The sequence below is a fragment of the Botrytis byssoidea genome (genome assembly GCF_014898295.1).
Source record: "Botrytis byssoidea strain MUCL 94 chromosome Unknown BBYS_027, whole genome shotgun sequence".
Classification (NCBI taxonomy): Eukaryota; Fungi; Ascomycota; class Leotiomycetes; order Helotiales; family Sclerotiniaceae; genus Botrytis; species Botrytis byssoidea.
Window position 1 is genome coordinate 4,417 of NW_024065868.1, and position 27,620 is coordinate 32,036.

Here is a 27,620-nt window from a genome sequence, read left to right on the forward strand (position 1 = left end):
CTGCAAATTAGATTATTAAATCTATATTTAATAAATAAATAAATAATAAAATAGATTTAGAATAATTAAAACATTTTGATAAATATACTAAGAATTAAAGAAAGAGTAAATATTAAATATTAATATTGAATAAATATAAAAGTTATGAATTAATAGTTTTTTAAATATATTATAAAAAGAATAATATTATATATTTATATTTATCACCATATTCAAATTATTTAATTCAACCATTTAATATTGGCTGTTTTAGCAATCTAAAATGTTTATATAGTAATCAAATTAATGAATTTATTAAGGTATATATCAATTATATTTTAAAAATTAAATTCTTTATAATTTTTAAAACTATATATAAGAAATCAATTACTTTTTAGAATATAAAATCAGAATTCCGAGGAATAGGTTTAATCCTATTTAATTCTGAAGTTGTACTTTTGAAATTAGATATTCGAATTTGTATATCTACCCCCCCCTTTTTCGATCTAAATCAATAAATCTCTCAAACCCCTTACAACCTAACTAAAGCTCTTTTTTAATCAACATTAATTAAATCTCAAATAACTTATTATCAAATAAGCTTCTTTATATCTATATTTGAGATTGTATTAACTCTAATTAAGAATATAAAAAGATTAGTTTATAAAAATATACTTTTAAATATAAAGAATTATATACTTCAAACAGCAAATAAAATATTAAGCAAATATCGATACACGAAAAAAACCTAATTACATCAAGAAGAAATATTTATTAGATAAAAAGCTTTTAATATATTATTTCAACAAAAGATTAATATTCAAATTTAATATAATAAATATCAAAAAGGAAGAAATTCTAATAAAAAAGTATTTTCTAATCAATATTATAATAAATACAAAAAAATAGATTATAATATAAGAATCTATTAAAACAATATAATAGATCTTAGATTATTAGATTCTTAATAGTTTAAATCAATTAATTCAATAGTTGTTGAATAATCTGTATTTGAAGGTATAAATTGAGGTGAAAGTGGCCCACTCAGTGATATAGCCCATTCGGTGTTAAACTACGTTATAAAAAGTGTAATATCATAACCTAATATTAATACTTCTAACAACAATCACATCTGCGAGCTTAGATCGTACTAAGCCACCAGTAGGTGCACAGACTCACGGGACAACGTGATAGGAAAGCACAATTTCACACTCAAATTTATCAACTTCAAAACTCAATCAAAATTCCAAATTCCATCTAATATCATTCAAATCAAGATATATGATTTATAAATATAAAATTCATATAATATATAAAGATTGAATCTTAAAAATGAATATTGAATTTAAAAATCAAATAGTATGATATCCCACCAAAAAATTTGGTGGGATATCATATAATCGATTATATAAACTTGAAAAAAAAAATTTTGAAATAAAACTTTCACTATATAAAATTCTATATCTGAAAATGATAATTCTTAATTTCAAAGTCAAATATAAATTTTTTGAATTTTAATTGAATTATCAAAACAGCTCTTTTTGGTGTAAAATTGTGCTTTTCCTCTTAAGTGTCCCGTGAGTCTGTGCACCCACTGGTGAGCCGCACCTTCCGATTACATAAGCTCTAGTATCAAATACAGGTACAATCATTACTAGGGTTTAGGGTTAGGGTTAGGGTTATTATCTCTATAAGAGCGTTGATTATAATCAATCCCCAGTTCACCTATAATCAATTATTATCTTTATCCTTATTATTTAATTATAGTAATACAAATATCTATAATATAAAAGTTATAAGAGTTATTATATTAAAACTATTAATAATAAAGGATTCTTTATTATAATCTAACTTAATACTCTTAATAAATAAATATAACTCAAATGTAAGATTTATAAAGTATTTAAAATAATACTTTATTAATTCGAAATTAATAATATATTAAAGAAAATAGTTTTTAACAAAAAAGTATATAATATAATAATAAATAATATCAAAACTAAATTATCACAAAATATAATATAATGTATAACTAAAAGCAAGAATAATAATAATCCAAATTATATTTATATAAATATTATAAAGATCTTGAAAAACTCAAATATATCTACAAACATAATCATATAAATATAAAAATAAATCAATAAATAAAAATCAATTCAATCTCGGAAAATCAAAGTGAATACTCATCTATTAATAATAAGAATTGCTATATTAATAATAAATCACTCAAATATCTATATATTTAAAAGAGTAATCAATAAGATTATTCTTAATTTAAAAATTATTAATATTATAATTATTACTTTTACAGCTATTAAATAAATTATATACACTATTAGTAATATTATATATAATAAACTTTTCAAAGCTGAAAATACAAAGAAAATCAAAAAGATTTTAAATTATAATAATCTAAAACAATTTATAATCTGATATTATTATATATTAAAAGGAACTCTAATCTCCTTTTTTAATTTAAATAAGAATAGAATATTAATTATTAAAAAATAGTAGTTAAGGAAATATCAATAAAAACAAATATTCCCTTAATGAATTATTAAACTATTATTTGAATAATTAACTTCTATAAACAAATCTGAATTATTAGTCTATCAAGAAAAGTTTCTTTTTTCAAATTCTTTAATAGCTCTAAACAAGCTTAATATATTAGGTTAAAGTAGTATATCATTTATTATAATCTAGAACATTAGAATTTCTATAATTTAGTAATATATAAAAGCATCTTAAAATATAATAATTATAATATTGTATAAATAAACCACAATAGTTTATTTAGATCTGAATATAAAATCAAGGCTAAATATACAAACTATATAAAACCATTCCCAATCAGACATAACAATTATTCTGTGATATTATATCTGTCAGAAATAGACAGCAAGTTACGCATATATATGTGATATATTGAATATGTTGATTGAGTCTATATATCCGGAAAGCCCGGACGGAGGAGTTTTATAGGATGTGCACGTGCCATATCACGTGCTATATCACGTGTTTTACAACAATATCAAATCAATAGGAAAGTTAACGTGGTTTATTAGTGTATAGCCCATATCAGTGGGTAGCCCATTTTCACCTTAATTCAATTCCCTTATTTCAATATATATTTTATTAATAACTCATAATAGATTCAAATAATAAAGAAGTCCCTATATTACTCATTATTATAATTATTTAGAAAAATAAAAAACTAAATATTTGAAAGATTATAATATTATATAATATTCTATAATTAATATTATAACATAAAATTAACGATATACCTCCCTATATAGAAATTTAATTTAAATCTTAAAAAAATTTGAAATTAGAAAAGGAAATTATTATTTAATATATAATTAATATAAATTCGAAAGATTTGATATCTAAATAAAAGGAGGTAGAAAATATAATAAATCATATTTTTGAATTTCGAAATATAAAAAAATTTGGAAAGCTCTAAACTCATTGATTTATTAAATATTATATAGAACTAGAAATATATTTTAAATATATTTATAACTTTCAAAAAGCTTTTTATACAGATTCTATATTTATTGAAAATTAATTCTGATTTATATCAAATATATAAACAAAATATAATATTTTCGATTACAATTTATAAAACTTCAATAAAATAAACTTTATAATAGAAATAATAAATATTAATATAGTTATTATTGATATTAAAAAATACAATATAAATAAAGCTATATAATTAGGTAATCGAAAATAAGCTATAGTGATTATATACAGTAATAGTAAGGGGGATATTATATCTTCATTTCTAATAATTCAAGGATAGATACATCTTTTCAATTGATATATAAAAACCAATCTTCCTATAGATTGAATTATTAAACCTATAAATAATAAATAAATAAACAAATAATAAGATAAATTTAAAATAATTAAAAGATCTTAATAAATATATAAGAAATCGAGTTAAAGACAAATATAAAATATTAATATTAAATAAATATAAGAGCTATAAATCAATATTATTCTAGAATTATTATAAAAAGAATAATATTAAATATATATATTTATTATTGTATTTAAGTTATTTAATTTAATCTTTTAATATTAGATATTTTAATATCTTAAAATAAAAGTATAATATACAGATTAAAGAGTTTATAAAGATATATATCAATTATATTTCAAAAATTGAATTCTTTATAGTTTTCAAAATTATATATTAATAATTAATTATAAATCAAAATATAAAATCAAAATTTCAAAAAATAGAATTAATTCTATTCAATTCTAAAGTAATACTTTCTAAATTAGATAGTCAAATCCATATATCTACTTTTTTTTCTTCTAATTCAGAATCTTAAATCTCTCAAATATTTTACAATTCTATAAAAACATTTTTTCAATTAATATTAATTAAATTTCAAATAACTTATTATCAATTAAGTTCTCCTATACCTTTATTTCAAATTGTATTAGTTTTAATTAAAAGTATAAAAAGATTAGTATATAAGAATACACTTTTGAGTATAAAGATTTATACATTTTAAAAAACAAATGAAATATTAAGTAAACATTAATATATATAAAAAACCTAATTATATTAAAAAGGAGTATTTACTGAATAGAAAACTATAAATATATTATTTCAATAAAAAATTGATATCCAAATTGAATATAATAGATATCAAAATAAAGGAAATTCTAATATTAAGGTATCCTTTAATTGATATTATAACAAATATAAAAAGAGAGATTAAATATAAGAATCTATAAAAATGATATAATAAATTCTAGATAATTAGATTTATAATAATTTTAATTAACTGATTTAATAATTATTAAGAAATACGAATTTGAAAGTGTAAATTGAGGTGAAAGTAGGTCACCCATTGATATAGGCCATACACTAATAAACCACGTCATATGTTTTACAAAATCCAAAGCTTATAAAATTAAGAAATATAGTCACAAAACTCATTTAATTACTAAAGTATTAGTCAATAAAATAGTTATTCTGATTATAATAATTTCGTAGAATATAATAATAGAAATACTTCTTTTTATCTATAGTGAATATCTTAATGTGTTTTATTAGTATACAGCTTATATCATTATATAGTCTATTTTCACCCCAATTTACTCTTTTCTCTTTTAATATATATTTTGTTAATAATCTATAATAAATTCAAATAATTAAAATGCTTATATATTTTTTGTTATTGAAGCTATTTAAAGAAATAAAAAAATGAATATATAAAAAATTATAAAGATATATAATATTCTATATATAATATTATAATATTGAATTAATGATATTATTTTTTATTTACAATATTAACCTATATTTTATAATCTTTTAAAAATAAAAAACAATATTATTTCTAAATATATATTTGACATAAATATAAAAGATTTTTTATTTAAATTTAGAAATACAAAAGATATAATAAATCATGTTTTTGAATTGATATTAGAAAGAGAGGAATTCTAATAAAAAAGTATTGTAAGCGGAACCTTGTACTAATTACGTAGTCTATTCCTGTAGCTAGTATTTATAGTTCTTCTTCCTATAGTTTATTAACAATAATCAATTCCTATCTAATTTCTAATATATCTTGTAAAGTGCTATATAGAGTCTTTCCTTTCTTTTTTTTATTTGAGGTATTATATTACAGTAACCTTTCTGTGGTATATACAAAGAATTACTTTACAACCCTACCACCTTCTACTCTTTTATAGTATTTTTTAATTAATATTATAATAAATATGGAAAAATTGAATATAATAGAAGAATTTATTAAAATAATATAATAAATCCTAAATTATTTGAATCTTAAAAGTTTTAATTAATTGATTTAATAATTATAGAAAAATATAAGTTTAAAAGTATATATTAGAGTAAAAGTGAGTTGTATAGTAATATAAGTCATATGCTAATAAAACATGTTATCATATACAAAAATCTAAATAATTCTTAATATATTCTTTAAAATATCTTTTTAATTAATAGCTTACTTAAAAACCTTTATTACTTCAAAGAAAGTATTTAAATAAGAATAGCTTGAATAAAAAGATATTTTTCAATATTATGTTATTATAGTATATTAATATAAATATTAATATTAATTTAAATAAATAATTATTTCTTTTAACACTATAATATTAGTTACTAAATAACTATAATCTAATCTATATGAATTAATTAAGCAAATATATAGAAAAAAATAGAAGTGTATATTATAAGGGTTATAAATAATATACAAATAAGATTTAGAAATTCTTTATATATTTTGAATCTTGAATCCAGAATTATTTGGAATATAATCTCTTTGTACTAATAAACAACTAGAATAATCTGAATAATTCTAAAAAAAAGTAAGAATAATAATATATATAACGTGGTTTATCAGTGAGTGAGTTATATTAATAAACAAATCATTTCGAAAACTATCTAAATCAAGCTTTTTAAAATATTGATATTTTAATAACCAATCATTATTTTCTTGAATAAAAAATCATAAAAAATAATTAAAATATAGATTTTTTATTAATCTAATTTTTATAAAATAATTTCATTATTTTCCAAAAAAGAAAGGAAATTGTTACGATTTTCGTTACAAAAAAACTATTTTTATAATAAAAAATTTTAGAAATTCAAATTTCTTTAAACTAATTAGATTTTTAAAATTATTTTATATTTAAATATTTTGTATTAAATTTTCAGAAAAATATATTAATAAATAAAAAAAGTATACAATTACATATAAACAAATTTTATATATAAAATAAGTGATTTATTCATTAATATAATCTACTCACTAATAAACCGCGTTATATAAAAGCAAATAGTTATATATTTAATAAAAATATATTTAATTATATCAAAATCTTTCTTAAATAGAATAAATAATATATAAATTATTAATATATATCAACAGTTAAATATCAAGAAGATAATAAATCTAATAATTCTTATAATATTTTCTAATTATATAATAATAGATGACAATTTTAATACTAAGTATAACCTATTCAAGCTTAATATAATATTAATTAGTCAAGGAGCTTTTCTCATAGAATAATCCCTTCTAGATAAAATAGACTTTATTAGGATCTTAGGGGTTCTTATTCATAAAGCAGATTACACAATTAATTTAATCTTTTCTAATATCTCTTTTATTATATTTAGACATTACTTGGGCGAGGTCGACTGAGTCACTATATAAAGTACTATAAAAAGCCTATATAAAATGAATAACATTAAATTAAAATAATCTAGAATAAAATATAATTCTTTTTATTTTATATAATAAAAAGAATTATATAATTCACTTAAGTATATGATCGTACATTCCGATACAGACAGAATTTTCATTTTTGATAAGAATTCGGAATGTATAACATAGTAAATTGTATTAGTTAAATCCCTTAAAATCTAAGATTAATTTGAATTAAAAGTATTCCTCCTTCTCCTTCCTTTCTCCTCCATTCTATAATAAAACTAAAGATAGGGGGAAAGAGAAAAAGAACAAATCAAATTGAAATTATATATAAATAAAAAAGATTCTTATTTATTAATAAAGCGATTAAAGAAAGAGTTATTGAATTGATTTGATTAAATAACGTATTTATATTCAATTTGAATTTAAAAAAGATGAATTAAAAATAAGGGATTAATTATTATACAAAGATAACTAGAAATAAGCTATTCTTTTATTCTTATACAAAACTTGAAATATAAAAAATTGCTTCTTAATAAAAGAATAACAACTTGAAGCTTACAAAACTTCAATTTAGTATATTCTTCTAAGAATATAAATAAAGATTGAATTTATATAGAATTTATAGCTATTTTATTAAACAATTAAATTGTATTATAATAAACTCTTTAATTTTATAATCTTTTTTCTTTATTCTTTTAAATCAAATAAATTAGATCTATTAGAGATAATGAACAAACTTTTTCTGACTTAATAATTATATAAAGAAAAATATTTTATATTATAAAATAGAGAAAAAAGAGTTTAATAAAAGATTTTTAATAAAAGAAAAATAATCAAGTGATTTTTTATATAATATAAAAGAGTAGAAGATAATAGAATCGTAAAATAGTCCTTTACATATACCACAGAAAAGTTATTATAATATAATACCTCAAATAAAGAAAAGAAGAGAAAGGCTCTATATAATACTTTACAAAATATACTAGAAGTTAAATAAGAACCAACTACTATTTATAAACTACAGAAAAAAGAACTATAAATACTAGCTACAGGAATAGACCACATGACCAGCACAAGGTTCCGCTCACAATAAAAAAGGAGATTTTAATTCAAAAAGCATATTAGATTTCTAAACAAAGCATAATAAATTTAAATAGAATTAATATAAAATTAAACTATTCTAAAGAAATCAATTATAAATAGAAATCTCTTTTTAATATATAAATCGAAAAAAATAATATAAAGAATATGATATTTTAATTCTTTATATAAATTATATATAAATACAATCTAATACAATCTTATTTCTTTTTTCAAAAAATATTTTATTAAATAGCCTAAATCACTTTCTTTATATTTATATAAATATTTTTATAGAAATTCTCAAAAAATAATTTAATTTGTAGTACTTTTATAAAGAAAATAAATACTAATTAGTATTTAGATATTACTTGAATGAGATTGATTCGAATTACTATATAAAATACTATAAAAAGTCTATATAAAATGAATATTATTGAATTAAAATGATCTAGAATAAGATATGATTCTTCCCACTCTATATAATGGGAAGAATCATGTGATTCGCTTAAGCACGTGATCGTACGTTTCGACATATTAATATTGTTATTAATAATAATTTAAGAAATAATTCCAATTATAAAATACAAATAATTATAATCCTAAATCTTATTTCATTTATTATTAAATCATTTATTTATATAATAAATAAAAAAGATCTTTTAATCTTTTAAAGAATTATTAAAAAATAGAATTCCTTATTTTTCAAATTTAATAAATATATTTATTAAACAAATTAATAAACTAATAAAAATAATTAGATTTTTTATTTAAATTAGTAATTTATTTAATAAAAAGGAAAAAAAATGCTTTTAGTCATTTTATCTTTTAATGAATAAATAAATACAAAACAGTATATCAAGATTATAGAATAATTAAAATTAAGAATATTAATTAGATAAAATATTAATAATAGGGATTAATAGTTATAATTAAAAAAGCAAAATATTAATGTTAATATAGGATTATTAATGAGGTAAATTAAAAAAAAAATATATATATAAAGTAATTAATTGATATAAGCTTATTATTAATTTTAAAGTATTATTTCTGGTTGTTAATAATATAGTAATTAAAGATATTATTGAAAAGATTTAAATTCTATAAAAAGAGATTTTCAAATATATTAATGATAGTAATAATCTTATAATAAACTTATTCTTGCTAGATTATATATTCAATAAACTTTTATAATGTATAAAATGTCGCCCTTTCCGTCCTGTTCTGTTCTGCTATATATATAAGAGTAAAATAGAACTTTTAGTTTTATCTTCTAATCTTTTGGACTTTTAGCTTAGTGATAAAGTTTTTAAATATTAGATAAAATTATCCTTAATTATAAATATAGAATTATACAAAAAATTCATTTGTAACTTATAAACCTTTATTAATCTAAGGATTAGCATATATAAATCCCATCTCCCTAAATATCTAAAGTATTAATCCTGAAATCTTCTAATTAAATAATAATATGGAAATTATACCTTAAAGAGAGGGACAGTGTTACAAAATAATATTAGATTTCTTTATTTTATTTTATTCTATTATATATATAAAAATAAAATAGAACTTTTAATTCTATCTCCTAATCTTTTGGGTTTTTAGCACAGCGATAAAGCTTTTGAATACTCCCAGAAGTGATCCCGTGACATAAAAGTATTTTTTAAAAAAAATGAAAAAGAGTATTATAGAAGTTTCGAATATTTCACTAAAATCTGATTAGATTACTATTCATTTTTTAAAGATTTACTAAAATTTTATTAAATTAATAATAATAAATTGAATTATTTCGTTTATATATAATATTGAAAAGATCTTTATTTATAAATAAAAAATCATAATGATTATACTGGATATATAAAATATATTTAATACATTCTTATTAAATATACTATTAGAATATATATATTAATAAGGATACTCCTATTCCTTTTTATAATTAATTTAAATCTTTTTGAATAATTGTTTAATAAAAGTTTGATTAGAAAATACAATTATAGAATATAATTATTTTATTTAATACTTTATAAAACTCCCTATTCTTATTTATACTATATATTGTATATCTTATTGAACTTTTGAATTAAGATATCAATCATGTTTTAAATATATTAATAATATTTATATCTATTATATATTGAGTGTCACGGTCATGGACTAAAGGGCTCCATTAGGCACGTGATAGTAAGCCCTCGGCCCTACCGTGTGCCGAAGGAAGCCCGCACACACATATAAATTGTATAGTTTTCATAAGTTTAGAAGAATTAATGAAAAGTCTTTGTGCTACATTTCACCTAGTTGATTCATTGCTAGTATCTACTCTAACATTGAGGAATATGTATAAAAAAATTAATTTCTTTAAAACACAATCTTTATTAGATTTTTTAGTGGGATAAACAAAATTGTATAATATTTGTACTAAAAAAGCTAAAAATGTTATATTTTTTAAAAGGAGAGAAATATATATTCTATATTTAAAAATGAATAATAAAATAAATAATAAAGCTATCCAACCTGTTCTATATTAACTAAAAGTTTAATTTAATTAAAAGCTTTTTTTTAAAAGATATATAGTAAAATATAAAACAAAAGTTTATAAGGCTATAAAATATATTAAAGAGTTTATATAAATATATTACAACTTACCAACTATAGTATTATATAAAACAATAATTACCTATATTCTATTCTCTATCCTCTATAAATCCGAGGTATAATATATAGACCAAATAAAGCCAAATTAAGTAAAAGAAGTTATTTGTAATACAATAATAAATATAAAATTGAATAATTATATTATTAAGATTAATTAAATAATTATCTTAGTAATAAGAAAAGTTTTATTTATTTGGTATACAATTCTAATTATTATAATCCTAAGAGATTTTAAACTACCACCCAGCAAATTAATATTTAAACAAATATGAATAAGATTTATACTTTAATTTTATAAAATAAATAGAAACTATTTATTAATAATTCATTTAGTATAAATATTTCAATACAAAATGAATAATCTTAATCTTTATAAACTAATTGAATTAATTCTGAAAATATTAAAATTAATATTTTTTCTATTATATTTTTTTATAGAAAGTTATATTAATTTTATTAGAAATATAAATTAAAAAATAGTTATATTTGAATTTATATAATAATGGAATTATCTACCTAATAATTATATTACAATCTTTCAAAACAATATTAAATAATATTATTGAGAGCAAAAAATAATTATTTATAATTATACAATCTACTAGAAACAATTTCCAATAATATTCAGCTATAAAATAATTAATTGATTTTTATATATTTTTAATATTAAGATAATAAATACTCTAAGAAATTTGAAATATATTATTCAACTAAAGTTAACTAAACAAATCACTATATATATTGATAATACCTTAGTTGTTTGATATATTAGGAATAATACCTCTAATTTCTCCTGATAGATATTTTTATACTATTATAAGATTATAAGAAATAAATAAATAGTAATCTAATAATTATTTGAATATATTAAAATCCTTAGAAACAAAAAAACTAATTGGTTCGTCAATCTAGGTATTTATAGTGATTATATCGAAAATGATAATTTATTACTTTTCATTATCAATAGAATAAGCTCAATAATCAAAACCCTCAAATAAAGTATAGAATAAAAGTAATAAAAATGAAACAAGATTACTTTCATGAATTGATATTATTACTAATATTTTAATTATTAAATTAAAAAATCTAAAGAATTTATTTTTCTCTATTTTATTCTTTAGTAATTCATAATACTTAGAATTGAATATAGGGATTTTACATTCTATCACTAGTATTTTTAATATAATAATACTATTTCAAAATATTTTTATAAATATAATAACGTGTTTTATCAGTGAGTGGGTTATATCAATAAGTGGATCATTTTCATTTTAATTCACTTATTCAAAACCATATTATTCAATAATAATAATATCAATTAATTGAAATTATAAAGATTCTAATAATCTAGAATCTATTATATTATTTTGATAGATTTTTATATTATAATTTGTTTTTCTATATTTATTATAATATTAATTAGAAAATACTTTCTTATTAGGATTCCTTTCTTTTTGATGTTTATTATATTAAATCTAAATATCAATTTTTATTAAAATAATATATCAAAAGCTTTTTATTTAATAAGTATTCTTTTTTGATATAATTGGGTTTTTTTTATATATTAATATTTGTTTAATATTTTATTTATTATTTAAAGTATATAAATCTTTATATTTAAAAATGTATTTTTATAAACTAATCTCTTTATACTTTTGATTAAAGTTAATATAATCTCAAATATAAATATAAAGGAGCTTAATTAATAATAAGTTATTCGAGATTTGATTAATATTAATTAAAAAAGAATTTTAATTGAATTATAAGGAATTTGAGAGATTTATTGATTTAAATTAAAAAAAAGAAGAATAAATATATAAATTCGAATATTTAATTTTGAGAATATAATTTTAGAATTAAATGAAATTAAATCTATTCTTTGAAATCCTGATTTCATATTCTGAAAAGTAATTGATTCTTTATATACAATTTTAAAAATTATAAAGAATTCAATTTTTGAAATATAATTAATATATATCTTAATAAATCTATTAATTTGATTACTATATAAACATTTCAGATTACTAAAATAGTTTATATTAAATAATTGAATTAAATAATTTGAATATAATAATAAACTTAAGTATATAATATCATTCTTTTTATAATATATTTGAAAAGCTTTTGATTTATAACTTTTATATTTATTTAATATTAATATTCGATATCTACTTTTTCTTTGATTTTTAATATATTTATTAAAATATTTTAATTATTTTAAATCTATTTTATTATTTGTTTATTTATTAGATATAAATTTAATAGCCTAATCCATAGGAAAATCAGTTTTGATATATTAATTAAAAAAATAAATTTCTTCTTGAATTATTAGAAATAGAAATATAGTTTTATTTTTTTTATTATTATATATAATTGTTATAATTTATTCTCTATTATCTAATTATATTATTTTATTTCTATTATTTTGTTTAGTATTAATTACTATTATTCTAGAATATATTATATTTATTATAAAATCTATTTTATTGAAATTATAGAAATCGCTATCCAAAATATTGTATTTCGCTTATATATTTATAATCAATTGAAATCACTTTTTAATAAACTTAAAATCTTTATAAAGAATTCTTTGAAAATTATAAATATAATTAAAATATATTTTTAATTCAATTTGATATTTTATAAATCAATATACTTAGAGTTTTCTAATACAATTTATATTCTTTAATTTAAGAATATAATTCACTATATCTTTTATATTTCTTAATTTAAATAAAAATCCTTTTATATCTATATCAATTATATATTTAGAAATAATATTCTTTTCTAATTTTAAAAGATTATTAGATTTAGATTGATATTCAGAATAAGGAATAAAACCATTAATTCTATATTATAATATTATATTCAGAATATTATATATCTTCGCAGCTTTTCGAAAACTTAATTTTTTTTTTTTTGAATAGCTTTAATAATAAGGAATATATAGACTTTTTGATTATTCGAATTTATTATAGATTGTTGATAAAATATATGTTGAAAGAGAAGAGAATAAATTGAGATGAAAGTAATTCACTTATTGATATAACCTATTCACTGATAAAACACGTTAAAAAGTTTAAATATTTAGTATTCTATTAATATTTTTATACCTAATTCAATAATTAATTAAATAAACTTGTCTCAGTTTTATAAAATATAAAGAATATAATTAATTATCTCTTTTTTTTTCTAGAAATTCTAATAGATTTTATAATTTTTTTAATAATTATTAATTGTTTTGAATAATATATTTAATTTCTTTAAAAATTCATTAATCTCTTATTTTTATATTATTAATTAGAATATTATACCCTTTCTGAAATTATTTTTCCCCTTTATTATTATATATAAATTATATTAAATAAAAACTAATAATATAAAATTCTATAACTAATCTCAAATCTAAATTATTTAATATAAAATAAATTGAATAACTTTAATATTATAAATGGGAAACAAATAACAAAAGTGTATATAGTATTCCTAATCGCATTTTTTCTAATTTATATTATAATTATAGAAAAACGGAATATGTGGTTATGTTAGTATTTCTATTAATATAATTCATTTATAGTATTCCCTGGGAGGTTGTAGTAAGCCCCTGCGGCTTGCCCCCTGAATGTAAATTAAAATAAATAAATAAAATAAAAAGTATAATATTGTTGGAAATCATATATATATGATACTAAGTAATATACTAATAATAATATCCTTTCTATTTCAATAGATTATAAGCTCGAATAGCACAATAATAAAGTATATAATTTGAGATCATAAGACACAAAGACCTTTTCTCTATAACTTATAATTGAATAGAAAAAGTGAAATAATTCATATAATTATATATAACCGAAATCGGTATTAGTAAGCTCTGTATAGAAGATACATAGAAGCTAGCTCCATAGAGCTATAGGACATACTATTTAAATAAGCATATTGGAAATCATATATATATAATAACCGATATCCCTGCATCGTGCACGACCCTGTATCTTGCACGCTTTAATTTATTGAATTAAAAATTGATTATAAATCCAAAACTGCTTATAATAATATTAAAATTTATAAAAAACAGATTGAAGATCAGCTAAATATAATAATAAGTTTTTGATAAATTTGAAATATCAAATAGAATATTAATTGATTTTAAAAAATAATATTTTAAGATATTAATAATTTAATATAAATTTATATTAGAATAAATTTATATTATTAAAATAAAGTTTTTTGAATTAATTTATATTATTATTATTGAAAAAAAGCTTGAAATTCTGAAAAATATAAAAAATTAAGTTTTAAATATAATTTCAAAAATATGTATAATATTCAAAAAATAAAAAGAATTTAAAAATTCTTTTTAAAAATATTTTAAAATGTTTTTTTATAGATTTTAAGAATTTGAAATTATTATTGGATTTTAATTAGAAAATAGAATTTTTATATATTAGAAAATATATAATATAATAATAATAAAATTATAAAAAAATAATAAATAATTAAAACTATAACTTATTATATTATAAGTTAATATATAAAACGACAAAATAAGAAATGAAATAAAATATTCTAATTTTTTAATAAATAAATCTATTATTTTTTTAAAAAACTAAAAAAATATTATAAATCTATTTTTAAAAGAATTTATTTTTTAAAAAAAATCCTCAAATTTTATAATATTTCTAATAATTTTACAGATTAAATATAATTATAATTTAATATTATAATATATTCTGTTTTTTATTAATATTCAAATTAATTCTATTTTTAAATTTTTTTAAAAAAAAATCTTTTTTAGAAATATCTTATTATTAATTATATAATCCTAATATTTAATTTTATAATTTTTTTAATAATTGATAATATATATATATATTTAATAAAATATAATTATTTTTAGTATTCTAATCAAAATTAATCTATTAATAATATTATATAATTAAAAAAAATCAAAAATCATCATAAAATACTTGATTTATAATCAATTTTTTTTAAAAGAAAAAATTATTTATAAAAACTTAAATAATATATTGATATAATATCAAACTTATAATATAAAAACTTGATTTTTTTATTTCTTTATATTAAAATATATTCAAATTTATAAAAAAGAAATTGAAAATCAATTTTCGCTATTTCTATTAATAAATAAATTAATATATAATATTCTTGTATTAATAATTTTAATATTGAAATTATATTATATATAATAATTATTTTTATATTTTGATTACTTTATAAGAAATAAATAATAATATAATATATTATATATAATTATTAATAGAACTCAATGATTGATTAATTATATATTGAATTTAGAATATCTTTTTTAAAAGAAATAAAAGTGTGCACGATATAGGGGCGTGCACGATGTAGGGATATCGGTTACTAAGCAGTATGCTAGTAACAATATCCTTTTTCTATTCCAACAAATATAGATTTGATATAAATTGAGTATATATTTGAGTGATATTTCGAATATATATATTTGTATTATTTTTTCAAGCATTTATAATTAATGATATTAAAATGTATTAATACAATCATTAAATTATCAATGATTATATTAAAATAATTGTTTTATTGATATTATTATATACTTGAATAATTAGTTTTAATTTATAAAACTTGATATTTATACCTTCGTTTTTGATCTCATCAATAAATCAGGATTTAAAAATACATATACTTAAAGAAATATTTAATAATAATATAATTTTGAATATACCCTTAATTATTAGTCCATTAATCTCTTTTTTTCTAAGTTCTTTATATTAATTAGATTCTTGAGATCAATAACAAAATAATCAGAAGTTTGATTTTATATATAAACTCGAATTTGAAATATAATTATTCATAAAAAAGATATTGATATAAATATCTGATTGTTTTTGAATAAATTCAAAAAAGACTTCTTAGGATTTATAATACATATAATTATTATATTAAAAACAAGTAATTTAACTTTACTAGATTTTGACAAAGTTATCTCATATTCATTAGAATGATTTAAAACATAATCAATTTGATTAATTAAATTAATTTAATAATAAGACTTCACTAATATAAATCTGAATCTTGTAGGTTTATAAGGTAAGTTGAATATATATATCTTATTATTTATATTGAATAATAAGAATAATCCTTTTTATTTATTAGAAATTATTCTATTGTTTTCTCTTTAAATTATAATAATATTATTTAATAATAAATTATAAAGTATAATTATAAAGAAACTATTATATATATTCAGGGTTCTTTGTATCTATATAAGACTATATAATTTATAACGTGGTTTATCATCGAGTGGGCCATTTCAAAATACACTAAAACTAATATTTTTTTGATATTTTTATTTTAATAATCAATTATTATTTTGAATAAAAAAAAGAACAAAAATAATAATAAAAAATAAGCTTTTTATAAATCTAGTATCTATATAAAAACTCCTATTATTTTATATAAAAAAATGGAATTTGTTACGATTTTCATTATAAAATAAATATTTCTATAATAACTATTATAATTATTTGAATTTTCAATAAATAATTAGATTTTCATATTATTTATATAATTAAAATTTATAGTTTTAATTTTTAGAAAATTCTATCAATAAATAAAGAAAGTGTATAGTTATATATAAACGAGTTTTATATATAAAAATGATAGCCTACTTGATGATATAGTTCACTCGATAATAAACCACGTTAGACTTTTATTATAATTTTAGAGATTATAATAACTTATTATTAAATAATAGATATTAAAGGATTATTCTCAATAATATAAGAGAATATACCAAAAACTAATAGAATAGATATTGAATTATTCAGTTTAATAATGTTATTAATAGTTTTAATAATTATTTGAAATATAATTATTTTATTAATATTTAAATTATAAATCTTATTATAAATAATTTTATAAGATTTATATAATAATATATAAAATCTTTCAATACTATTAATAAAATAATATATTTTTATAAAAATTCTTTTTGTTCAAATAAATATTAATATAATATATTATTGAAATTCTTTTTTAAAAAATTAATATTAATATTATAAACAATATATTCTAGTAATTTAATATGTATATTAATCTAGTATTTAAAAAATTTATCCCATATATACTTTAGAAATATATCATTTAATTATTAAATAATTTAAAAATGTATAGTAATATTACTAATATATACATTCAGAATCATGTCCTTATTTTTATTAATAAAAATGTATTCTTTAGAAATCAGATTTATAAAATCTAATTTAGTTAATATATCTTTTAAGATATAATATCGTATTCTAATTAATTTTTTTAGGTTATATAAAGCTTTATTCTTTAGTTTATTAAATCCTTCTAATAAATATATATTCTATTCTTTATATAAACAATGACTTTAATTAGATATAATTATAAATAAAATAATATCTCTTTTTCTTTAATTAATTAAATTAATTTTTTGATTATAGATCTATTTAATATTTTGATTATTATCACGGGGCAGACAGGCAAGAATAGGGCTCTAGTAACTTTGCTCTAATATAGCAAAATTATATTGATTTAGATAATAGGTTCGAATTGAAGATTAAGATGTAGCTTGAAGAGCTATAATATAGAATCTTTCAAGTTGAAGATATATAGAATTTTTATAAGCGAGCTAGCCCGATTAGGCCCTAGCCCACTTGCACTCCGGCGTAAGTGCTCATTTCGGTCCTGTCCGATAGGATCAATATATCACGTAGTTCCACACCGTGACAGTTATTCTATTTTGAAAATAAATATATAAATTAATATATTTGTATATAATCTTATAATTTCAAATAAAATCTAATCATTTATTAAAAAGATATTCAAGAGCATTCTCTAATTTTAATATTTCAATGTTCATATTAAATCGATTTCTCATTAGATTATAGAATTTATTAGAATATTATAGACCTAGGACTTGAATTTAATAGAATATACCCAAATAGTTTTAATAGTTTAATCAATAAATATTAAAAACTATTTTTTGTTTTTAATCTCTATAGTTTTAAAGGGTCTAGTTATATTTAAACTGAATTTTTTGAATTTAAAGCTTATTTTAGGGATTTTCAAGGGTTCCTTGCTTATTTTCTAAATATAATTCATATACTTCTAAATCAGATTTAGCTTCTTCTAATTGAATATTTAATGATTTGATAATATAATTCTTATTTATATAGTCTAATCTCTTATAGATTAGATTTAAATCCATTTTATTTAATAATAAATTTAATTCTTGGATTGATTCTTAAGTTGTGAAATGATACGCTGGGACAGCTTTCCTTGGTCAGATGATACTCGGACGCAGTGATATGATCATCGTAGAAAGCAAATATGGCGGGACGAAGGTGTGTTAAATTCATATCACAATCTAGATCTGTCTTTGGATGAAGCCAAAGGATCATATAGTTAGGACATTCGACATAAAATTCGAGAAGGGGGCTGAAGGGTTTAAATATTGAAAAGCGTAGAAACGATATAGATTAATTGTTTGCACTGAAGCAACAAACGAAGCTGATTCATATATATATCAAACTTCACTCCCAAGTGAGATAAGGAAAGATCAGGGTTGCGAGGCCATCGTCATTCAGACTAAGTATTGCTCGCTTAAATCGCAAGGCTACCATCATAAAAGACTTTGGATTTGAAAAAATCTTCCGAACTTTCTTTTTCTCTCCAGAAACAATCAAAACCATTAAACACTCAACGTTGTTGATATTTCAAAATGACTTCTTCAAGAAGAGGTATAAATGATTATTTTGACGAAGAAGGTTCGCTTTCGAATTCTAATTCCCTGCCAGAAGATTTGCTTGAAGGAAATTTTTTCTATAGTTCTGACACCAGTGCATTGCTTGCAGTGACTGATCAAGAAGATGAATCTGGTAGCGCAATGAAGGTTATAGTTCCACAGACTGCACTCCAAAAACACGTCCCAGGCCCAAGACCTAAATTCCAAAAACAATTCCCAAGTCAAGGACTTGAATCACCCAAGGTTGCAAACGAGATGGATATGGCAGATGCAGAGAATCCACCAGAAGAGCCTGTTTCGAGAGTCTCAAACCCGCAGTACCAGCACCCGAGAACACTAAAAAAATCGGTGACAAAGCTTGGTGCGGTCCTTGTCAAAACAGAACCGGTAATGGTTTTGTGGGTCATTGGACAAGATCTTGTCCTTTTGCTGCTGAGAATGGTCTCATGGAAGCATGTGCTAGATGTGGTAGCCTTGACCACTGCGTTAGCTTCTGCCCTCGCCTTACCTGGAACGGAAAGAAGCCGGTGAAAATCAAGGACCTATACTTTTTCTTGGTCACTTCTCGTCAGGGTCTGCCACCAGCAATTTCTGAGGTAGATCCCCGCGTGATTGATCGAGAAAGATGGGAAAAAGAGGTCGAGTATCCACAGACTCCAGCGCTTGCAAGACATCGCAGAGAGGGAGTCTTAAATGGTACACTGCCCGGAAGACTCGATCTCAACCTTTGGAACGAATTGGACGTCAACACTGGTCTGAGTTTGGGTCTTCAAATTCATCCTGATCATGTCCCTGGTGGCCAGCATAGATGTTGCGATGCTGTATGGTACCATCCTTCGCAAACTCAAGAGAATACTGGCTCAACATCACAAGCCGAGCAGCCAAGCAGAAAAAGCAAAGCTGGCAAATATACTACAGACTCAGTTCTCCATGGTACAATGGGTGGCAGAATTGCCAAGATTCCACGTCGGGAAACTCAAGCTCGTGGTGGAGACCGTGGTGGTGAAGAAAGCGATCGCGGTGGAGGCTTTGGTCATGGAAGAGAAGCTGCACCACGAGGCAGTGGTAACTTCGATGGGTTTGATCAGACGCAGCGTCCACATCTTCCGTCCCTTTCCTCTCAAAAGAAGTTCGATTTCTTGCTGGGCGAGTTTGATCGGCAACAAACAAGAGAACGGCACAACATGCTGAACAGGTTTGAGGCAACGCAGAAGGAGAGACATAGCATATTTGTGAGCGAGATCATCGACCGCATACAGGGTACATTTGGTGAAGTTCGTGGTGCTACATCTGGACTGGATGCCGATTTAAGACGTGGTGAAAATCATGGCTTGGAATATCCTGGGCATCTACCATCACACAGTGGGAGTGATGCACCTGTCAATCGTCATCATCTCAGAAGAGGGTCGCTCACTCCAGAGCGTCTTACACACGGCTTGCAATCAGGGAATCAAGCACATGGACAAGATGCATATACTCTACCTGCTGGGACGCAATCTTTCGCATCTAGGCTACGAGATATACCGCACCAGAATCGCGAAAATCCAGGAGGTGCCCCAAACCAGCAGTGATCAAGATCACTTTATTTGTTAGTTTTATATGAATGACAAACTTTCTAACACACTTTTCGTTTTCAATGCATCTTCCGTGATATATGAAGCAAGCAGTGATTATCATGCCGTAAATGTTTTCATCAGTGTAAGCCTCTGTCCCGTTCTAAGAATCTTGTTCCTCTTGCTCTAAATTGTGAGTAATAGTGAATCTAGAGCCAGTTTCCTCTTATGCCGACATCCTATCCCAATCTCCCAGGAATCGAAAACACGACATTCAACTACACTCTTTCCATTGGAATTCATTGCGAAGATACTTTTCATCAAGACAAGCTTTGCACCTCACTATCTGCGGTCTAGAGATTGCCCAATACCCAGGGTTTCTACATAATTTTCACAAATGAATCATACAAACCATCGACCTTCAATCGAAATTCAACCTGAGACATCAATTCACAGCTGAGTCCTAGATTCGTAATACTGATCATTGCGCTTACTCGAGCAATACTACAGTGTCTCGATGACCAGAGCTACACAATGGGCGCTTCAAGCGTATAGGTCTGATTGGAGGTGGGAGTTAGCACACCAAGTTGAGATACGAGAGATGGAGATTATGCCGACGCAGGAATACCTGAGAACCACAGAATCAATCAATATTCAGCAAACACAACACCGTTGATGAAAATCGTGGCGCAGTTTCTGAGGCAACATAAGATAGGCTGGAAGCGACTCCGCAATGGGCTCCATGGATGGCATGACTAAAGCGGAAAGGATAGAGCAGAGAAAACAAAACGGGGGCAGGACTATTTGAGTTTGATGGGATTGCAGAAGATTATCAATTCGGGACAATGAGTAGAAAATGGAGAAGGGATGCTCCGCAATCTTCTCTTCTCATATGATAAAGGTCAGCGCGCTTCATTGTGTATGACACAATTCACAGATTTTATCTGGCAGCATAGATGTTCACAGAGTTGGCAGCACAGAACGGAGTCTAGAACCAGTTCCTTAAGGGTCATACCACACGATGATACTGAGATGGGTACATGGGCACCGTTGAACTAAGAGCCGGCAATCGCAGATCTTAAGGATGATTTGCTATCTTGTACAGTATTTCTAAAGACTTATGATATCAGGCTAACATGTTGTTCGTGATAGTCTCCTTAAATGACGACAACCTGGCCTCTACGGACTCAACTTACAAGCACATAGCAAGACTGTGTACAATGGAATGGGATGTAATCGATGATTAGATTCATCGTGACTGAATGGAGAAGGGGAAAGGGGAACGAATCTCTACAATGTGGACACATTTAACATAAAAAATGTTGGATATTGCGCATGTACGGACTGGTATTAGGCATTCGACTTGACTATTGTGGCACAAGCCCCTAATCACTTAGGAAAGAAAATACGGAAACATTCTGGGTTTACTGTAGCTTTTCTCAGACATGCTCTTGCGTAGGAGTATCTGTGAGGTCAAGTTGGGTGGCAATCTGCGAAAGGATCGGGGGTCCGTCTCCTCAGGTTAAGAGGTTTTCGTTACCGATATACGGCAGATACTGGTTTGGTCTGGAAAATGGGAAAAACGGGCTCATTCAAGCACAATAAGTGAACCCTGCCATTTTGAATATGAAGGGAGATTCAGTGCTGGAGCGTCGAGAAAGGATGCCTTGGCGGCAGAGGAATACAGCAATCAATGTATATCGAAGTTCCATAAGAATGAAAAACGAACAATTCGACTGGCAAGATGGAAATGAAGTGATATCTTCATAAGATGCAGCTTATTCAGTAAAATAATATTCCCAACTTCATGAAACACTGCATATACGTACGATATTCTCATCGCTCGGCCCGGAGTCTGTTGAAGAAAAGTGAGAGCACTAGAAGAACCATCAGCAGAGAAATTAATAGTGTGATCTATGTGACGATGCAAACTGGATATCTCAAATTATCATATCATTTTCTTCACGCTTCGTTTTGTTGTCGTTCATGTCTCAAGTGAGGTTCGGTAAACCAAGAAAGCGGGGAAGTGAGGAAAGAATTGAAAAGAGTAAGATTACAACCACTCACAGGCCATCACAACACGAGGCTCGATTACTATAGTATCACCTCGAGCAGTAAGTTGCCAAAAAACTTTGTTCAAGACTGTTACTGCTACCAGAGAATTAAACCAAGCAAAGGCGGAATTTCTTACCTTAAGTTCGATTCATGAGGTGGTCAAGAATCTCGACGTGCGGGAGAGATCTATGGAGCCTTTAGAAATCTCGGATGTTTCAAAAAGAGATCACAAATATCACTGACGACTAAGACATATTTTTTCGTACCCATCCGCGCTTAAGATACTCATGAACAGCTTTCAATATCAGGTAGTCAGCCAGGTATCACTGAATAGGGTATGATTCTCACAAGATTTGAAAGTATTTCTAGCATTGGCTAAATAATTTTTGAAAGCTTCAATTCAAACTAATGCTAGGATGAATAATAAATCAAGGAATCATAGGACCCCCTGTGATCACAAAATACATTTTTACCAGACGTCGATGTATTTTGCTGCTTCGCTTGACCAGGTCGATACTTCAAAGCTGTTATCGACCCATGGCGTACACTCTGATGGAAAGGATGAGAATTGAAGACCCCATGCGCAACTAGTCAAAGTACGTAGTACGTATCCATGAAATTACCAAGATTTTAACCCGAACAAAGTGATGTATTCAATTCTATCTCAGTAGAAACGCTTATCATACCTACTTTCTGTTGATGTGCGAAAAAAAGCCTCCACGAGCCTTAGTGAAAGGGAATCCACAAATTTTGTCGCGAACCGGGCTGATGGCAACCTCGATCAATTGGAAATCGTCATTTGGATTATATTTCGTTCACTGAGAGAGGCCAATTTGAGTAAGACTGTAGATTCTGAGATCACAATTGAATTACTCGAGTATTGTTTGAAGTGATGTTACTGGGCTTTACTGATGTCACCAGCTAGCTAATGCTGACCGCCTTCATGACTAATCACGAGCAACTCCATAATTGCACCTATACAGCCAGTAAACAGCTTGCATAATAACAAATGACACATCCCTTTTGTTACTGGCACGCCTTATCCTCATTTCCGCGATTTGTCCATCAAACTTTGTTGATACTGAACAGCACTCCCGTATCACTATTTCATTTGATATATCATTGACCAAAAACTTGTCAAGTTTCTCTTCCCTTAGAAATTCCACTTCTGATAAGTCTAAAAAGATTTCCATAGGACTTTTGTGCAAAATTGATGTTCGAGAAATCTCATCTTGGTTGAACAAATAGCGGGGTAGAGGCTGAACAACCTGCAGACATCGCTGCTATTGTAGTCAGCTTTTATTTAAGAGGTATATCACTGTTGCATCTACAGTAAAGGTACATGGCTTGTCTATCTCTTAACACACATTGTTGATCCACGCCTAAACAACCTGGACTTTCGCGAGGTGGCACTCGCCACTTCCTCTACCTTCATCCAGTCGCTCGATTTGTCCCTCCTTACAACCAATCCGTTCATGGTTTCCTAACTGCTGACTTACAAGCATAGTGTTAGACATTTCCCGGCTAAAATCCTTGTCAATATTGTCTACAGTACGAAGGCCCATAAACTAGAATTCAGCACGCATTGTCGTATAGTTGGGGGAGCTTTCCATGCTTGCCACTTTCATAAGAAAGCGTTCGATCTTGAATCTCGCCAAATTCCAAGGAGAATACACAAAAGGCTATTATTATGAGAATCGCTTGTTTACAGTTCGATCCTCAAGTAAGAACATCGTCATGTTATTCACAAGCATAGCTAATACCGTAGCATAGGTCGGAGATGTCGCTAATAACTTCACAAAGGCGGATGCAATACTCGCGAAAGCTGAACCAGAAGATCTCGATCTTTTAGTATTGCCTGAGATGGCCTTTTCTGGTAGTCATCGTATCCTAGATGTCTTCAATGACATGATCTTGCCGACATATGACTAACCATCATACAGGCTATAACTTTTCCTCTTTGGAACAAATCACTCCTTATCTTGAGCCGACTACTTCTGGTGTCACATCTTCATGGGCGCGTACGACAGCTCTCAAGTACAACTGTGTAGTTACAGTTGGTTATCCCGAGAAGGTTGATGATGCTTTGAGTAGATCATCAAACCCCGAATGTTATAATTCCACAGTTACGGTAGATAATGAGGGCAAGACTATCGCCAACTATCGAAAGTCTTTCCTATATTATACAGATGAAACTTGGGCTCATGAAGGATCTGGCTTTTACGATGGAAATATTAAGGGGCTCGGGACTGTGGCAATGGGTATCTGTAAGCATTTAGCATATCATTTTCGCTCAACCAGTCATACAAAAATTCAAGTAAACTCACTGATACTCATGATTTATAGGCATGGATTTGAATCCATACAAATTCGAAACTCCTTGGTCCACTTGTGAATTTGCTTGCCATGTGCTCCAAAAGAAAGCAAATCTTGTTATCTTGTCCATGGCTTGGCTTACAAGACAGGATCAATTGCCTTACGGTCTATTAGCAAGGGAACCTGATATGGATACAATCTCTTACTGGATTGCCAGACTGAAACCTATCATTGGAGCTAATAGCACTGAAGAAATCATTGTTGTTCTCGCCAATCGGTGCGGAACTGAAGGCGAAGCAACATATGCGGGAACCAGCACAGTCCTGGGGATCAAGGAAGGCGAAGTTAATGTCTACGGAATACTCGGCCGAGGTGAGGAAAGGCTTTTGATCGTCGATACTGACGAGCATCCCATAGCCAAAATAATTTCGGGCACAAAGTGAACCGAAATTTGATTTCGCCAACCATCAAACCAATTCCATAATTCAACGCTAGAAGTTGAATAAATAAAACGTGTTGTCGATGGCTTTCGAATAATACACTCAACAGCAGCTGAATTTACAAGTATTCCACGATCATAGTACTCAATGTGTCAAATGATATTGGAACTTCAATTGCCAATGTCAATTCATATCGATCCGAATTGTGTGTAAAATGGGCACCAAAACGTGTAGTAAGAGGCGGCGATAAGGTTATCGTTTTTCACATAGAGTATAATTTCAAGCTCTGAGATCAAAAGATTTACTCTATAACGTTCATGCCTTCTCCAATCGAATAATTCGGAGAAAAGCTCTGTTACCTGGTAGTTCATTGTCCAATTGTTATTCAACCTAGGACAACCAAAAACAAATCCCAAAGTTAATGGTCCTGAAGATAGTCAAGTGCTACAAGTTGACGTGCTCGCGCCGAATTGGTCAGTCAATGAGCCGACTCAATTTGAGAACATAATTTACACTTATGCATATTGTTCAATAATATTCCATAAGATAATCATTCTTCAAGCCATCGATCATTGAGTTCTTTCTGATGGTGACTGTTTAATCGGACGAACCAAATGAATTCTCGGAAGCCACCCGAGCCCTATTATCCTGACGGCCTGGAACCATCACAAAAATACGACCCGCAATCACCATTCGTCATCCAATCCCTATCCTCGAAGGACTTCCCAAATTATCTGTTGCCTATCTGAACCTTGCAGATAATCTCGGGTTTCGGCCCCCATTCAATGTCATTCGGCGTAATTTATCTCCTCACCCCCTGTGATACCGAACTCGTGTTTTGGAACTCGGTACGTGGAACGCCAAATTTTCGGAACCGGCATGTTTGGGAGACCAGCAATGTAGGGGTTTGAAAACATCAGCTCGGAGCGGCATTCGGTGCGATGTGCAACAAAATTTAGAGAAGAATTGTGAGATGTGATGGATTGGATGGATGGGCTTTAAGGGTGATGAGGATTACTGGTTTGAGACTGTGAATGGCCCGTTTAAAAGGGGGGTAGGGATGGTAGAGACTTCGGAACGGTGATCCGGTAGGTGATAGCCAAATAGTTCGCTCGACGATGCATGGAGTGAATGGAGCTAAATATTGTCAGTAATCTTTAATCTCGGGATATTTGAAAGTTTCCTCCTTCTTTCATTTGTTCCAATTTGTGACTAAGAAGTCTTCAGGCGCATAAGTGATTTAAGAAAGTCATCTACCCGCTACCATCTCCAAAGTTTCAGCTATTGCTGGTACTTATGTCAATTGAACCCTCAAGGCCGTTCAGCTACACTATATTCAAAGCTCTCAAATTTGAGATCATACAGATAGAATCTCATACTGTAGTATTGAACGGCTTACTTGGATCAACGCTACTCAGTTAAGATATACCGGATCTCAAGTTCCCAAACGTGGAATCGATCTTGTCTACGATTGCATTTATGACATCTTCTCCGCCGTCAGCACCATCTCAATGCTTCATATATCTCAACATTAGCTAAACATGCAACTTCACCG

General features: G+C 24.9%; 2 protein-coding genes across 2 annotated transcripts; both read left to right on the forward strand.

The window, feature by feature from the left end:
• Positions 1 to 19,677: 19,677 nt before the first annotated feature.
• EAE97_010294 (uncharacterized protein) lies at positions 19,678 to 21,272 on the forward strand (the record flags this gene model as incomplete). Its single annotated transcript, XM_038880809.1, has 2 exons — positions 19,678 to 20,088; positions 20,139 to 21,272. The coding sequence occupies 2 exons, from the start codon at positions 19,678 to 19,680 to the stop codon at positions 21,270 to 21,272; spliced, it is 1,545 nt and encodes a 514-aa protein (XP_038728203.1).
• Positions 21,273 to 24,999: 3,727 nt separating this feature from the next.
• Positions 25,000 to 26,068, forward strand: EAE97_010295 (uncharacterized protein; the record flags this gene model as incomplete). The annotated part of the gene is made up of 4 exons (XM_038880810.1): positions 25,000 to 25,032; positions 25,083 to 25,185; positions 25,253 to 25,576; positions 25,656 to 26,068. The coding sequence occupies 4 exons, from the start codon at positions 25,000 to 25,002 to the stop codon at positions 26,066 to 26,068; spliced, it is 873 nt and encodes a 290-aa protein (XP_038728204.1).
• Between the last annotated feature and the right edge of the window lie 1,552 nt (positions 26,069 to 27,620).